This window comes from Rhinoraja longicauda, chromosome 6, assembly GCF_053455715.1.
Source record: "Rhinoraja longicauda isolate Sanriku21f chromosome 6, sRhiLon1.1, whole genome shotgun sequence".
Classification (NCBI taxonomy): Eukaryota; Metazoa; Chordata; class Chondrichthyes; order Rajiformes; family Arhynchobatidae; genus Rhinoraja; species Rhinoraja longicauda.
Genome location: NC_135958.1, coordinates 77,354,501 through 77,371,761, shown reverse-complemented (window position 1 = coordinate 77,371,761; position 17,261 = coordinate 77,354,501). Strand labels below are relative to the sequence as shown.

At 45.0% G+C, this 17,261-nt stretch overlaps 1 protein-coding gene across 3 annotated transcripts in view; it reads left to right on the top strand.

Moving 5' to 3' along the window:
• The window catches only part of cep131 (centrosomal protein 131), an 84,014-nt gene that overhangs the window by 31,295 nt on the left and 35,458 nt on the right, over positions 1-17,261 (top strand). For all 3 annotated transcript variants that reach the window (XM_078401384.1, XM_078401385.1, XM_078401386.1), the window contains 7 exons: positions 708-825; positions 2,378-2,494; positions 4,885-5,053; positions 5,991-6,067; positions 7,357-7,545; positions 9,142-9,333; positions 11,092-11,229. In XM_078401384.1, the coding sequence (XP_078257510.1) occupies positions 708-825; positions 2,378-2,494; positions 4,885-5,053; positions 5,991-6,067; positions 7,357-7,545; positions 9,142-9,333; positions 11,092-11,229 (1,000 nt within the window). The remainder of the gene's footprint in view (positions 1-707; positions 826-2,377; positions 2,495-4,884; positions 5,054-5,990; positions 6,068-7,356; positions 7,546-9,141; positions 9,334-11,091; positions 11,230-17,261) is intronic.

Sequence of the window (17,261 nt, the reverse complement as noted above, 5' to 3'; positions counted from 1 at the left end):
TTTACGACAAAGGCACTCTGGGCCAATTTATTAATGGTGTCTCAAAACATGCTGGCATTGAAGAGGTGTCAAGTTGAGGTTTACGAGGGATGATTGGGTCCACATATGAGGAGCGTTTGATGGCTCTCGGCATGTACCTGCTGGAGTTCAGATGGATGAGGGGAGATCTCATAGAAACCTAGTGAATAATGAAAGACCCAGATGGAGATGCGGACAGGGCGTTTCCAGTAGTGGGAGAGTCCAGGACCAAAGGGCGCAGCCTCAGAATAAAAAAACGTACCTTCAGAATGGAGATGAGGAGGAATTTCTTTAGCCAGAGGATGGTGAATCTGTGGAATTCCTTGCCTAAGATGGTGGTGAAGGCCAAGTCTTTGGGTATTTTTAAAGTGGAGATTGATTCTTGAGTGGTAAGGGCGTCAAAGGTTACGGGATGAAGGCGGGAGATTGGGGTTGAGAAGGAAAAAATAGATCAGCCCGAATGAATGGAGGAGCAGGGACAATGGGCCGAATGGCTTAATTCTGCTCCTGTGTCTTATGGTCTTATGAAAATTTGGCTGACGATTGAGTGAATACAAAATACTTCCTTAGATTAATACCCAGTAGGAAGGCATTCTCTTTGTAAAATAGGAAATGATCAATTTCAGATTGCTTTAGTGATATGTTTTTGTTAATACTCCCTCACTTGCTTTCTCGTCTGCCCACAACAGATTCATTCAACATGTGAATCATGCAGCCATTGCCATTCAGCGCTGGTATCGACGGCATATCCAGAGGCGCAGAGCAAGTCAAGCGGCATTAAAGCGACTACTTGCAGCAAAGAAACAGGTGCAAAATACTTTTATAAGGCATTTTGCCTGATACATTGCAGCCCACTAGAGAACTAGATGTTGACATTTAGTTTGAGCTTCCTCAAGGCAACATGGGGAATGTTATGTGAAAAAGGATCCAGACTGATCTAATGAATAACAAGGAACTGGAGATGCTGGTTTATACCAAAGATAGACGCACAATGCTGAAGTAATTCAGCGCGTCAGGCAGCAACCCTGGAGGACATAGACAATAGACAATAGGTGCAGGAGGAGGCCATTCGGCCCTTCGAGCCAGCACCGCCATTCAATGTGATCATGGCTGATCATTCTCAATCAGTACCCCGTTCCTGCCTTTCTCCCCATACCCCCTGACTCCACTATCCTTAAGAGCTCTATCTAGCTCTCTCTTGAATGCATTCAGAGAATTGGCCTCCACTGCCTTCTGAGGCAGAGAATTCCACAGATTCACAACTCTCTGACTGAAAAAGTTTTTCCTCATCTCAGTTCTAAATGGCCTACCCCTTATTCTTAAGGGTGGCCCCTTGTTCTAGACTCCCCCAACATTGGGAACATGTTTCCTGCCTCTAACATGTCCAACCCCTTAATAATCTTATACGTTTCGATAAGATCTCCTCTCATCCTTCTAAATTCCAGTGTATACAAGCCTAGTCGCTCCAGTCTTTCAACATATGACAGTCCCGCCATTCCGGGAATTAACCTAGTAAACCTACGCTGCACGCCCTCAATAGCAAGAAACATGGATCGATGATGATTCGTGACTGAAGAAGGGTTCTGACCTGAAACGTTGCCTACCCATGTTCTCACAGGAAGCTGCCTGACCCGCTGAGTTACTCCAGCACTTTGTGTCTATCCATATTGATCTAGTTCATCTGTCATCCTGTCAGTTGCATCCACTTTATCAAACTTTAGCGATACAGCGCGCAAACAGGCCCTTCGGCCCATCGAGTCCGCACAACCAGAGATGACCCCGTACACTAACCTGCACACACCAATTTTACACCTTACCGAAGCCAAATAACCTACAAACCTGTACGTCTTTGGAGTTTGGGAGGAAACCGGAGCACCCGAAGAGAACCCACACGGTCACAAGTAGAACGTTCAAACTCGATACAGATAATACCAGCAGGCAGGACCGAACCCGGGTCTCTGGTGCTGCAAGGCAGCAACTCTATCATTGTGCAACTGTTCCTGCCCAGTTGACAGAAATTTTTCAGTTATTAGGATATCTTTCATGAATTATAATTTCACCAAGCTGTATGTTTCTAGCTTACTGTGTGAGAACTATTTATTTGATGTCATAAGTTCATAAGTGATAGGAGCATAATTAGGCCATTTGGCCCATCATGTCTACTCTGCCATTCATTCCTGGCTGATCTATCTCTCCCTCCTAACCCCATTCTCCTGGCTTCCCCCCATAACCCCTGACACTGTATTATAATAACTTGCATAGTGGGCAGAATTTTGGTTCACACTTCTGCGGTGTGTAAATGCAGCTCGGTTGTCCAGTAAAATACATTGAACCACAATTAATCTGCTGGTACTGTCAGGAGAAAGAGCAAGAGATGCTGGCTGAAAATGTCGGAGAATACCAAAGGAGAAAAGGCGAGGAGAGGAGAAAGATCCGCGAAGAGAAAGCTCGACAGGCCAGGAAGGCAGCCATACAGGTGCTGTATGTTTCTGCAATCAGGTTTAGCATGATTTAGTTTCACACTAACCTTACTCTTAATATCCTTAGTTCGCGTGACTCAAGTGACCTTTTAATACGACGGTGGTACAACCAGTTTGACAATGTCAATTTAAAGTTTCTTCATCAAGGAACTCCTCGTAGTCAGAATGTGTAGGAAAGAACTAATCGCAACTAATATCAAAGATAGTCGCAAAGGATGAGAGGGGATCTTATCAAAACATATATGATTATTAAGGGGTTGGACACTTTAGAAGCAGGAAACGTGTTCCCAATGTTGGGGGAGTCCAGAACCAGGGGCCACAGTTTAAGAATAAGGGGTAGGCCATTTAGAACGGAGATGAGGAAAAACTTTTTCAGTCAGAGAGTTGTGAATCTGTGGAATTCACTGCCTCAGAAGGCAGTGGAGGCCGTCTCTGAATGCATTCACGAGAGAACTAGATAGAGCTCTTAAGGATAGCGGATTCAGGGGGTAGGGGGAGAAGGCAGGAATGGGGTACTGATTGAGAATGATCAGCCATGATCACATTGAATGGTGGTGCTGGCTCGAAGGGCCGAATGGCCTACTCCTGCACCTATTGTCTATTGTCTAAAATACTGGAGTAACTCAGCGGGACAGGCAGCATCTCTGGAGAGAAGGAATGGGTGACGTTTCGGGTCAAGACCCTTCTTCTGTCTGAGGAAGGATCTCGACCCAAAACGTCACCCATTCCTTCTCTCCAGAGTTGCTGCCTGTCCCTGCTGAGTTGCTCCAGCATTTTGTGTCTATCCTCGTAGTCAGAGTTGTACAGCAGAGAAACAGGCTTTTCGTCTTGCCACATCCATGCCAATCCTTTTGCCCACCTACACTAATCTCGTTTGCTGGAATTTGGTCCAAGTGTCGCCATGTTGTGCCACCGCCAAAGTTGCAAATGTTCACTGAACAATTGGACGATTGTATGTGATTTCATCACATTCTCAGGCAGCACCAACAACCTCTCTCTGTATGAAGCACTTTCCCCTTAGATGGCCTTTAAAACTCCTTCCTCTGGCCTAAACCTTATGCCCTCTTATTTTTGATGCCCCCACCATGGGGGGGAATAAAAATTCTGACTGTCTTACCCATTTTGGATATCTTATCCATGCCCCTTATAATTTTACATTCCTCTGAGTTCACCCTCTCGGCTTCCGTCACTCAAGAAAAAACAAGCCCAATTCATCCAATCTCTCCCTGTAACTAAATTCCTCCAATGCAGGCAACATCTGATGAATCAACCTCTAAGCTTTCTCAAGTGCAGCTACATTAAAAAAAAAAGTATGCAGCACCATATAGCATTCTTTGTGTGGAAAAACATAATTTCTACTTGCCCATCCCTTTCATTACTTGAAATTCTACATGGATAGGACGGGTCTGGAGGGATTTGGACCAAGCGCAGGCAAGTGGGACTAGTGTACCTGGGACAGTATTGGCCGGTGTGGGCAAGTTGGGCCGACGGGCCTGCTTCCACACTGTATCACTCTATGACTCTGTTTTCCAATTCCACGGTGTGGCCCTTAGAGTCAAAACTAATTGAGTGAATGGTGATTGGTGTAGGGTTCTGGTTACTGAACCAACAAATTCACTGGAATTGGAATTAGCTTTGCAAAGAAAGCTTTAAGTTTGCCCAGCATGGGCAAGATTAATTGAATGTATCCCTTCAGTGCTGTGAATTTCTTTGATTCAAAGCCTGGATGGTCCATTAGGTTTTATGAATTCTGCGATATCCATATTCCATGCTAACTTTTTTATAGCAATAATATCTTGTCTTGATTGACTTTTTTTTTTAAAGAATGGTTTGTTCTGATCAATAATGGGGGTAAATAAAACCACATTGATACACTTTTTTGTTTGTTTTCTTCCAAGTTTGTTCCAACACTAACTTGAGACTTCACCTAATATTTGTCAGTGTGCTTGGACTAAATGAATGTTGGCTGATTGAATACGTGACTCCACCGAGACAACAAATCTTTCTTAATTTACTGATCAAGAAGGTCATTAGGTAAAAAGATCATACGGTCATAAAAGTGATAGCAGAATTAGGCCATTCGGCCCATCAAGTCTACTCCGCCATTCAAGCATGGCTGATTTATCTCTCCCTCCTAACCCCATTCTCCTGCCTTCGCTTCATGACCCCTGACACCTGGGTGTGGAAGGTGGTCACCGCCTAGTTCAACCATGAACTAAATTCATTTTATAAAATTTCAATGTAATGTTAACTCATCAAGTTAGTTGAATAGTGTTTTCGTTAAAGATGAGCAAATAGTTCTGAAAAAATGAATGTGGAAGAAAGCCGATCGGTAATCTGTAAATGTGGATTAAATGTTAATGAATTCAATGTGTGCTGGCTGCAGGAACTTCAACAGAAACGGGCTGAAAAGGCAGCAGAAAGCAAAAGGATTAGTGAGGAAGCAGTTGCTGCACTCAAAGAAAGGGGAAAGGTGCCGAAGAGAAAAGCAACGAAGACCATGCCTGTAAATAATACAAGTCCAGCCCACAGTCAAGTCAAGTCTAGAAATTCAGGTATGGGACAGCACTATTACCAATGTGATAAGGGGTGAACAAAATATGATACGGAGGAGAAACATTTTGGGTTCAATAAATAATTTTTGATTTTCTTTTTAAAGTTACTTTCCATTTTTGCCACATTTTAGCCTAATGTCGTGGTGGTTTTAGTACCCTGTAGCATAAATTTTCAGTATCATAACAATTTGACACAGGGTGCAGTGGCAGATTTGCTGCCTTACAGCACCAGAAACCGCGTTCGATCCTGACTGCAGGTGCTGTCTGTACGGAGTTTGTACATTCTAATCCCTGCGACCATGTGGGTTTTTCCCAGGTGCTCGTGTTTCTTCCCACACTCGTGCAGGTCTGTAGGTTAATTGGCTTTGGTAGAATTGTAAATTGGCGCTAGTGTGTAGGATTGTGCTAGTGTACAAGGTGATCACTGATGAGTGTAAGTAGGTGGTTGTTGGGGACTCAGTGGATGAAAGGAGCTGTTGCAATATTGCATGACACTGGCTCCGTGACATTTTAGTTTAGAGATGCAGCACGGAAACAGACTCCCCGCACATTAACACTATCCTACACACACTAGGGACAATTTTTACATTTACCAAGCCAATTAACCTACAAACCCAGATGTCTTTGGAGTGTGGGAGGAAACCGAAGATCTCGGAGGAACCTCACGCAGGTCACGTGGAGAACGTACAATCTCTGTACAGACAGCACCCGTAGTCGGGATCGAACCCGGGTCTCCGGCGCTGCATTCGCTGTAAGGCTGTAACTCTACCGCTGCGCCACCGTGCCGCCCTTGTATTGTATTGGCGACGACAATACATTGTATTGGCGGCGACTCCTCACCCATCTATAAGTTTATTCATGCTTGCGACTGCATCTTCTTCTCAATATGTCTGCATTTTATCTTTGCTTCATTTCTTTTTAAACATCCCTAATGCAGCTACAGATCCAGAAGTGTATTCCAACCCAAGAACTGAAACTCCTGTTGGACCTTGTGTCAAAACAGAAGAATCACAGGTATGAGTTGAATTATTCTAAGATGTAATCTATATACTCAAACTCTCGTTTGTTTGTTTGTTTGTTCCTGAACTACAGCCAAAACGGTGCACGACAGCACAACAATTTTAGGCCCACCTTACTCACCACAGTCCCTTTGGAGCTAATGGAAGAAGTTTCATTGAAATCGGGGTTATATTTTTAAAGTTATTCACATTTTAAAGTTTAAATCTATCTCCTGGGGAGGGAGGGAGGGAATGGGGGGGAGGAGGGAGGATGAGGGAGGGGGGGGGGGAGGGGAAGAGGGGGAGGGGGGTGGAGGGAATGGAGGGGGGAGGAGAGGGTGCTGCACCAATGCAGGAGAGGTTTGGGCCCAACGGGTCCACTTGATCTAGTCTTATGAAACCAGTGATTCAACTTGGCAAGAGTAGGGTTAATTGAAAATTGATTGTGGTTAAAGATTTTCAAGCTGAAGCATTAAGTCTGTTTTTACTTTCAAAGTCTGATCAGCCTCTTGATCTCTGGATTTTGGATTTTGCATTGCTCCCTGTTCAATGATTTTATTTTGCTGTGGATTTCCATTAAAATTATTTTCTTCCACGTTCTGAATGCCTGCCAATGTTCACTATTGAGGTCTATATAATGTAAAAAAACACAGTTAATTGAGATACAGGTAGGCAATGGCTTGCCACAATTTTGCAAGAGTCAATACGTGAGGGGATGGAGAAAACAATTCAAAAATATTGGTGATTTTTTTAATTGTAAAATCATTTTTTTTATAGAATAAAAGCCCCATCTTTTCAGTACTGCGCTGAGAAGAATGCTGTAGTGTCTGAAGTGTTTTCTTTCTATTGAGTCATGGATCCTAACTGCTTGTGTGTACAAAAGATTGCATGGCACGGTCAAGCAAAGATCATATCAATTCTCCCAGGGCTCTCTCTGACAGTCTTTAATTATAAAACTAGATGACCGAGTTATTTTCTTTGAATATTTTTTGCGCGTTTTGATGCCAGCATTTCAGCTACTGCATTTGGCCACAGAATATTTGGTTCTTGGTTAGTACGGGAGTCGAAGGTCGTGGGGAGAAGGCAGGAGAATGGGGCTGAGATGGAAAGATAGATCAGCCGTGATTGAATGGCGGGGTAGACTCAATGGGCCGAATGGCCAAATTCTGCTCCTATGACTTATGAACAATGGTGCCTAATGTTTAAACTGCACCCATTAGTTTTCATTTTGTATTGGAAGAGTTTGTTGGTGCAAAGCATCCTAAATGAAGCTGGGTTTTATCAACTAATCTCAATACTTTGCAGAACCAGTCGCAGGATGTGAGACTGAGAGAGACGCCAGCTGAGGAACAGGAGACAATGGCATCGAGTGTTGCCCAGTCTAAAACAACGCTGAACGATGTGCTTGACACACTCAAACTGTTGGAGAAAGAACCCGAACTACTGCCAGAACCAAAGGTGTACAAAGGGGACAAATATGCGTGGATAGACGAGGTAAGCGCTGGCTTTTCGTGAAGGAAAGATGTCAGGTGATCTGCTTAATCGGGGCTCACCTTGCATTTCACGCAGGGTGCAGACCAAAGGTAATAGAGCAGAGCAAGATAGACCACTCGGCCCTAAAAACAGGAGTACGTCATGATGCCATTTTAGTAGGCAGAAACTTGCAGAAACATTTAAAAAGAAAAATAACAAAAATCTGTGAATTGATAGATGAGATATATTCTGCATTTTTATGGTATCATCACACATACTGTTCCCCCAAAACACTGATTACACTGCAAGAGGCATAACGGACGGCGGGTTTTGCTTACTAAAATGGCTCCTTTGCGTGCTACACTTCAGTACAGGTGATTTCGACGGAGTGGTCTATCTTGCTCCGCTCTATTATCTTCAGTGCAGACATAATTCGGTAATACCCTTATACTGACAAACCCACAAGTTCTCATATAAAGTTCAATGGAGATGAAAGCCTTCAAAAACAATCGGGAAGCTCACCTTTGTATTTGTCCTGAGGATCATGAGAATGATATCCCAATTCCTATACTCAGCAACCCTTCCTATGAAGGCAGATGAGGTAAACACCATCTTTGCCAAAGATACGAGAGGAGCAAGATGAACCACTCCGTCTAAATCGCCTATACTGAAGTGTCGCAGTACAAAGGAGCGAAACGTCCGCCATTTTAGTAGGCAAAACCCGCCGTCCGTTATGCCTCTCGCAGTATAATCAGTGCTTAGGGGGGACAGTATGTGTGATGATACCATTAAGATGCAGAAAATATCTCATCTATCAATTCACAACTTTTCGTTATTTTTCTTTTTAAATGTCTCAGCAAGTTTCTGCCTACTAAAATGGCGCCATGACGTACTACGGTTTTTAGGGTCAAGTGGTCTATCTTGCTCTGCTCTATTATCTTTGATCTTTACTACCCTATCCATCTGTGGCGCCATTTTCAGCAAGCGATAAATCTGAGTCCAAGAACCCCTCTGCCTCTGTAAGCTACCCTTTTAAAGTCCTTGCCGTCTTCAGTATATGCCCTGCCAGCGTGAGACAACCCAAAATGCATTGCCTTACACTTCTTTAGATTACATTCCATCTCCCACTGCTTCACCCAACGTTTCAACTGATCTATGTCCCTCTGTATCCTTCGGCAACCATCCTCACCATCTACGACATGAACGAACCTTGTGTCGTCAGCAAATTTACTTATCAGACCACAGATATTCACATCCAAGACATATACCGCATATAAAATGTACTTTTCAGGTCATAAGGTCTTAAGTGATAGGAGCAGAATTAGGCCATTCGTGTCCATTCCAGCATTTTGTGTCTGTTGTGGCGGTACCCGGGGATTAGGCCACTCCCTGGATCATTCCCCTCGGCACGGGTTGGACAGGGCTGGGGAAGGGACTAGTGCTACGGGGTTTGCCTGAAGGGGCTCGAGAGATAACTCGTGCTTGAGACTGAAGAGAGCGTGGATGTTCTGTTGCTGCATTAAAATGACTGTTAATACCTACCTGGCGTCTTGCCTGATTCCTACTGCGCCCAGACCCACTACACTGTCTTCTATTACCCTCTTTTTAACGAAATAGGATTGTAACTCGACATCCCTGACGGCAGATAACCTGGAGAGGTTTGGACAAATCGACGAGGTTTCAGGTCGACCTGAGGATGGCACTCTGTTGTCAGAAGCAAAGTTGAAAAGCATTATGAGTTTCCTGGATGAGATGGAGAACGCTGAGCAAGAACGCCCAACATCCTGTTCCTCAATGGCACCCAGAGAGGTAAGTCACATAGAGTCAAACAGTGTGGAAACAAGCCCTTCGGCCCAACTTGCCCAAGCCGACCATCATGCCCCATCTACACGAGTCCCACCTGCCTGCGTTTGGGCCATATCCCTCCAAACCTACCCTATCCTTGTACCTGTCTAAATGTCTCAAACGCTGCGATAATCCCTGCCTCAACTACTTCCTCCGGCAGTTTGTTCCACACACCCACCACCCTTTGTGTAAAAAAAAAAAGTTACCCCCTCAGATTCCCATTAAACCTTTCCCCCCTTCACCAAAACCCATGTTCTCTGGTTCTCTATTCCCCTACTCTGGGCAAGAGACTGTGCATTTCCCTGATCTATTCTTCTCATGGTTTTGAGCACCTCGATTACATCACTCCTCATCCTCCTGTGCCCCAAAGCATAAAGCCCTGGCCTGCTCAACCTCTCCCTGTAGCTCAGTCCCCCGAGTCCTGGCAACGTTCTGGTAAATCTTCTCTGATCCCTTTCAAGCCTAACAACATCTTTCCAAAACTGCACACAATGCTCAATACAATTAATGTGGCCTCACCAATGCCTTAGAAAATTGTACCATGACCTCCCAACTTCTATACTCAATACTTTGACTGATAAAGGCCAATGTGGAGAAACATGATCAATTTAACTGCAGCTCTAGAATCAAACCCGAGGAGTTTTACAGAAAAATGCAATGAATTTACCGAAAAATGTGAACTATTTCTGACACTGAGGCCATCTGGAAAGAAGCTTAATAAAGTTTGGGTCAATTACGCCTTGTGATGAAGGATTATTGACCCGAAACATTGTGTTTCCACCTGTGTTGACTGAGCTAATGAACGAATCATGCTTTGATCCTCCTTGTACTTGCTGATCGAATTTACGTTTTCCAACGTTTGTGTGGCAAGGTGGCGCAGCGGTAGAGTTGCTGCCTTACAGCGCCAGAGACCCGGGTTCGATCCTGACTACGGGTGCTGTCTGTTCGGCGTTTGCACGTTCTCCCCGTGACTTGTGTGGGTTTTCTCCGGGATCTCCAGGTTTCTTCCCACACTCCAAAGACGCGCAGGTCCGTAGGCTATTTGGCTTTGGTAAAATTGTAAGTTTAGAAGGATGAGAGGGGATCTTATCGAAACGTATAAGATTATTAAGGGGTTGGACACGTTAGAGGCAGGAAACATGTTCCCAATGTTGGGGGAGACCAGAACAAGGGGCCACAGTTTAAGAATAAGGGGTAGGCCATTTAGAACGGAGATGAGGAAAAACTTTTTCAGTCAGAGTTGTGAATCTGTGGAATTCTCTGCCTCAGAAGGCAGTGGAGGCCAATTGACTGAATGCATTCAAGAGAGAGCTAGATAGAGCTCTTAAGGATAGCGGAGTCAGGGGGTATGGGGAGAAGGCAGGAACGGGGTACTGATTGAGAATGGTCAGCCATGATCACATTGAATGGCTCGAAGGGCCGAATGGCCTACTCTTGTACCTGTTGTCTATTGTCCCTAGGGTGTGTAGGATAGTGTTAGTGTGCGGGGATTGCTGGTGGTCGGCGTGGACGCGGTGGGCCGAAGTGCCTGTTACTGTGCTGTATCTCCAAACTAAACTAGGGCAAGAGGGTTGTTATCGCTGCATGCAGGAGAGTTCCCCTTTGTTGAAGGATGGGAGGGTGAAACCTGAGGTTAAATACTGTGTTGCTTTATAAATTTAATGAAAGTTTATTGTAAACTCGTGGCAGTGAACGGCGAATTGTTTTGTGTTCTATCTCCAGGGGTTATTATCTGAGGAGGAGCAGGCCCACCTGGAGCATGCTGCCGTCATGGCAACCGAGGTGACCAGCTCTATGATCAGGTTAAAACTGGAATGTGAAGAGAAAAAGCGCACTGTTGCCATGTTACAGGCTGCTTTGGTAAATAGCAAATGTGTTTGCACAATATTTAAAGTTGGTAGAAACTGATCATTAACTTTAGAGTGTGATGGCATTGGAGCACTGCCAAAATGATGTGTTAAAACTCCACAAATGGCCACAGGGTTTTCGATAGAAACCAATGCAGAATGTCCCTATTTTATATTGTATACAATATTGAGTCTGAAGAAGGGTCCCGACCCAAAACGTCACCTCACCATGTTCTCCAGAGATGCTGCCTGATCTGCTGTTACTCCAGCATTTTGTGTCTTTCTTTGGTGTAAACCAGCATCTGCAGTTCCATTAGATCAGTCTGATCCTTTTTCACATAACATTCCAACACAATATTATATCTTGAAATAAATTCTCAATGCCACTTCCCAACTGAAAGGTGAACCGAGAGGAAATCAATCTGGAGGTTATGGTTGCTTATCACTCCCATTAAATGTTCACAAAACCCTAATCTTGTGTATTCTTGAACATCATTGATAATGCGTTTATCATGCCAAATTGTAATCGTTTTAAATGTTTGTTCGGTGCAGAGGTTGACGCCTTTGGTGATAGAACAGTTTAAAATACCAAACTTAGTTTTGTTTAGGAAGGAAATGCAGATGCTGGGTTTACACCGAAGATTGAGACAAAATGCAGTAATCCTCTCAGTCTGAAGAAGGGTCTCGACCTGAAAGGTCACCTATTCCTTTTCTCCGGAGATGCTGCCTGACCTGCTGAATTGCTCCAGCATTTTGTGTCTATTTCAGTACAGTTCAGTTTATTATCAGGTGTACTGAGATGCAGTGAAAAGCTTTTGTTGCATGCTCTCTAGTGTTTATAGGATGGTTCAGTTGCCTGATAACTGCTGGGAAGAAACTGTCCCAGTATCTGGAGGCGTGTGTTTCACACATCTATACCTCTTGCCTGATGGGAGAGGGAGTGGCCCGGACCGGACTAGTTTGGGGTAAAACTGCCAGCCATTGCATGGATAAAGAAACAGAACATTCATTTTCTTCCGTGCCAACAAAAGCAACAGAAAAACATTTGGTTCCTCCAATGGCTGCTTTGTCATGTATTATGAAATGACTGTAAATGCATCACCCTAGCCCTAACCCTAACGCATCACAGCTTGATTTGGGAACAGCTCCATCCAAGGCCACAAGAAATGACAGCAAATTGTGGTCACAGCGCAGACCAAATGCAAACCAACCTCCCTTCTAGTGACATAATTTATGCCTCGCGCTGCCTCGGCAAGGCCAGCAGCATAACCAAGGACGAGTCACACCCCGGCCACTCCCTCTTCTCCCCTCTCCCATCAGGCGAAAGGTACAAAAGTGGGAAAAAGCACACCACCAGATTCAGGGACAGTTTCTTCCCAGCTGTTATTGGGCAACTGAACCACCCTACCACAACCAGAGAGCGGTGCTGAACTACTATCTACCTCTTTGGGGACCCTCGGACAATCCTTGATCGGACTTTGCTGGCTTTACCTTGCATTAAACATTATTCCCTTATCATGTATTTATACACTGTAAATGGATCGATTGTAATCATCTTTCAGCTGACTGGTTAACACACAACAAAAGCTTTTCACCGTACGTCTGTGCACGTGACAATAAACTAAACTTTTAAAAAAATCAAAAAAGCCAAGCTCATTTGAACAATCACCAAAATAAGATATGTGTAGGAACTGCAGATACTGGTTTACAGCGAAGATAGACTCAAAACGCTGAAGTAACTCAGCGGGACACTCAGCATCTCTGGAGAGAAGGAATGGGTGACGCTTCGGCTTGAGAAAGTGTAAGGGGAGAGGGAGTCTAGAGATATGGAAGGGTAAGATGTGAAAATGACAGATCACAGCAGAAGGTGATAAGGAAATGTAGAATGGTTCATTGTTAGTTGAGGGGAGGGTGACAACGAGGCATGCAATCAGTAAAATCAATCAGGATGGTCAGTGAAACTAGTCGGAGTATGAGGGTAGGAGAGGAATGGAGAGAGGGGAAGCATGGATAAAGAATGATAAGGAAATGTGGAACATTTCTTGCTCAAGTGACCTGCATATCCTGCTTTTTAATTGTTTTAATGCCTGCCAGCACATATAAAAGTTAATTACCCAAACAAAACCAGGGAGTTTCAGAGGTCAACCACATTGGTCGAGGTCTGGATTTGCTTATACTGTAAGCCAGATGCCAGTGAGCCAGGTGTGTTTTTGTAGCCATCTGATAGTTTTATGGCCATTGTTATTTATTCTTTCTTAAAGTCCAGATTGTTAACTGAATTTATATTCCACAGCCGCCGTGATGATGTTTGAACTTGGGCCTCTAGATTGGTAGTCCTGTATCCTGATAGGGAAGGCATCAGTTTCTGCAATGTACAAATACATCAATTAATTGTAGTTAAGTCGGGAAAGAGGATGGCAGAACTAGTTGTAAGTTGGCGAGGGCGAGGGAAGGTTGCAGTGGGCTGGGGCAACGATTGCTGTGTGTGAGCATGAAGGGGAATTGGGCAGCTAATTGAGGAATGGAGGGCGTAAACTAGGGGCGGTGACCAAACAGTCCAGAGGAGAGCACATATGTCTGAAGGAACAAGGAACTGCAGATGGTGGTTTAAAAAAAAAGGACACAAAGTGCTGCAGTGAATCAGCGGGTCGGACAACATCCCTGGTGAACGGTGGCACGGTGGCGCAGCATTAGAGTTGCTGCCTCACAGCGCCAAAGACCCGGGTTCAATCCTGACTGCGGGTGCTTGTCTGTACGGAGTTTGTACGTTCTCCCCGTGACCTGCGTGGGTTTTCTCCCAGGTCTCCGGTTTCCTCCCACACTCCAGGTTTGTACATTCATTGTCTTGGTAGAAATGTGTAAATGTAAAAATCGCCCCTAGTTTGTGTCGGATCGTGCAAGTGTGTGTGGGTCGGTGCAGAGTCCACGCTAGGGACAATTTACAGAAGCCAATTAACGTACAAATCTACATGGAATGTGAGAGGTCACAGGGAGAACGTGCAAACTCCGTACAGACAGCACCCGTTGTCAGGATCGAACCCCGGTCTCTGGCGCTGTGTGGCAGCAACTCTCCTACTTCGCCACTGTGCCGCCTGTCAATTGACCGCTTATTGGAAATTTGACCTGTGCCAATCTTTCTAAAATGAATATTATGAATGTACTGATCTGAATGACCAGAACATGGTTGATCCAATTTTTGAAAAGCGAATTGGATAAACATTTGAAGAAAAGATGTTGTTAACACTGGGGAAAGAGAAAAACAGAAACAACTGCAGAAAATGTCAAAGGCACGATCGCTAAAGTACACTTTAAAGTAGACAGGGCCCCATATCTGAGGATGGATATGCTGGCTCTGGAGAGGGTCCAGAGGAGGTTTACAAGAATGATCCCAGGAATGAGTGGGTTAACAGCGTTTGATGGCACTAGGCCTGTACTCGCTGGAGTTTAGAAGAATGAGGGGGGACCTCATTGAAACGTACAGAATAGTGAAAGGCTTGGTTAGAGTGGATGTGGAGAGGATGTTTCCACTAGTGGGAGAGTCCAGGTCATAGCCTCAGAATTAAAGGACGTTCTTTTTGGAAGGAGATGTGAAATTTCTTTAGTCAGAGGGTGATGAATCTGTGGAATACTTTGCCACAGAAGGCAAAGTGGAGGCAAAGTCAGTAGAGATAGATAGATTCTTAATTAGTATGGGTGTCAGAGGTTATGGGGAGAAGGCAGGAGAATGGGGTTAGGAGAGAGATAGATCAGCCATGATTGAATCATGTCCGGAGTCCAGACCGACCAGCGATCCCCAGATGTTAACACTATCCTACACACACTAGGGACAATTCGTGCGGCACGGTGGTGCAGCGGTTGAGTTGCTGCCTTACAGCGAATGCAGCGCTGGAGACTCGGGTTCGATCCCGACTACAGGTGCTGTCTTTACAGAGTTTGTACGTTCTCCCTGTGACCTGCGTGAGTTTTCTCCGAGATCGTCGGTTTCATCCCACACTCCAAAGACGTAAAGGTATTTAGGTTAATTGGCTTGGTAAATGTAAAATTTGTCCCTCGTGGGTGTAGGATAGTGTTAATGTGCGGGGATCGCTGGTCGGCGCGGACCTGGTGGGCCGAAAGGGCCTGTTTCCGCGCTGTATCTCTAAACTAAACTAAAATTTACACTTATACCAAGCCAATTAACCTACAAACCTGTACATCTTTGGAGTGTGAGGAAATTTCGGAGAAAACCCACACATTCACAGGGAGAATGCACAAACTCCGTACAGATCGCACCCGTAGTCAGGATCAAACCCGGGTGACCGGGGCTGCAAGCGCTGAAAGGCAGCAACTCTACCGCTGCACCACCGCGCCGCCCGTGTGATCGATGGGCTCAGTGGTCCGAAGGGCATGTTTCCATGCTGTATCTCTAAACTAAACCGGATGTTATTCCTATTAATTAACCTGACACACCTTTAATTCACTTTGTTGTAAGATGTTACACATTCGCAAAATGAATGTTTTGATGAACTAGATGAGTGGAAAAGGTGCACAGAAAACAAAACAAAGGTGCTCAGAAAACAAAGTCAGTGGATATTTTTAAGGCAGAGATAGATGGATTCTTGATTGGTACCGGTGTCAGAGGTTATGGGGAGAAGGCAGGAGAATGGGGTTAGGAGGGAGAGATAAATCAACCATGATTGAATGGCGGAGTGGACTTGATGGACTGAATGGCCTAATTCTACTCCTTTCACTTATGATCTGATGTGTTTAAAAGAAATCCAGCTAGTTTAAAGTGAGCGTGAGAAACGGGGTCCCAGTGAGATTAAACAGAGTTCTGGAAAGCAACCCAGTGAGTCAAATGCCAAACTCCTGGGATTTCCAACAATCGGAATTCATATTTTTACTCTATACTCAGAGCTTGGTTTTATGTTTGATAACCACTTCCCAGTCCATATCAAAGTTTTATCGTACTTCTGTGGGCACTAATCTTGTTGACCAACCTTATCCACAGACGTATGAAAATATACACAGCACCTTATCGATAGATAAGATGCGCCGTGCAGATGGCTGTACTGACGAGAGCTCCGAGTCAACTCAGCAAACTTGTGTGGATTTACTTTTTACTACTAGCTCTTTTTGCACATACTGTACAATCACATTTTGCACATACTGTACTATCACATGTTCAGTATGATCGATAGACACGTTTGGGGATAGGAACGTAAGCCAACGCGGACTTTAAGCCAGCTATTGATAACACAGACGACGGCCTCCCCTGGTGTTTTGTCCACCTGCACGGCGGAGGGGGAAAGCAAAGAGAGGGAAGCGTGCTGGCGCTCTGTGCAGAAGCCGGCGAAGAAGTAACAAACCCCCTCTGCCCAGCATTGTGTTAGCTAATGTGCAATCCCTGGACAATAAATTAGACGAGTTGCGCGCACAGATCGAACACCATCGGGACATTAAGAACTGCTGTGTTCTGGTGTTCACGTAGACGTGGCTTGAGACCAGCGTACCCGACTGTGCCGTCACTCCAGAGAGGTTTTCTGTCTACCGACAAGACAGAACGAAGGACTCAGGCAAGCCGAGAGGAGGGGGAGTGTGCTTTACGGTTAACTCTTCGTGGGCCAAGGATGTCTGCGTTTTAACTATACACTGCTCCCCTATTCTGGAGCTGTTGACCATTAAAGCTAGACCTTTTTACCTCCCCAGAGAGTTCAGTTCAGTCCTCCTTACTGCTGCTTCCATCCCCCCACAGGCTGATAAATCTCCAGCCCTGGACGAACTGTATGGGATTGTAAATGAGCTGGAGAACTCCCATCCCCAGGCTGCGTTCATTGTTCTGGGAGACTTCAACAGAGCCAATATGAAGAAGGTTCTTCCAAAATACTTCCAACACATCACGTTTCCCACTAGGGGAGAGCAGACCCTGGACCATTGTTACACCCCATTCAGAGACTGTTATAAGCCCGTCCCTCGCCCTGCTTTTGGTGAGGCAGATCACTGTCCCACTCTACTGCTGCCTGCATACAGGCAGAACCTAAAACAGGAAAAACCGTTTTCCAGGGT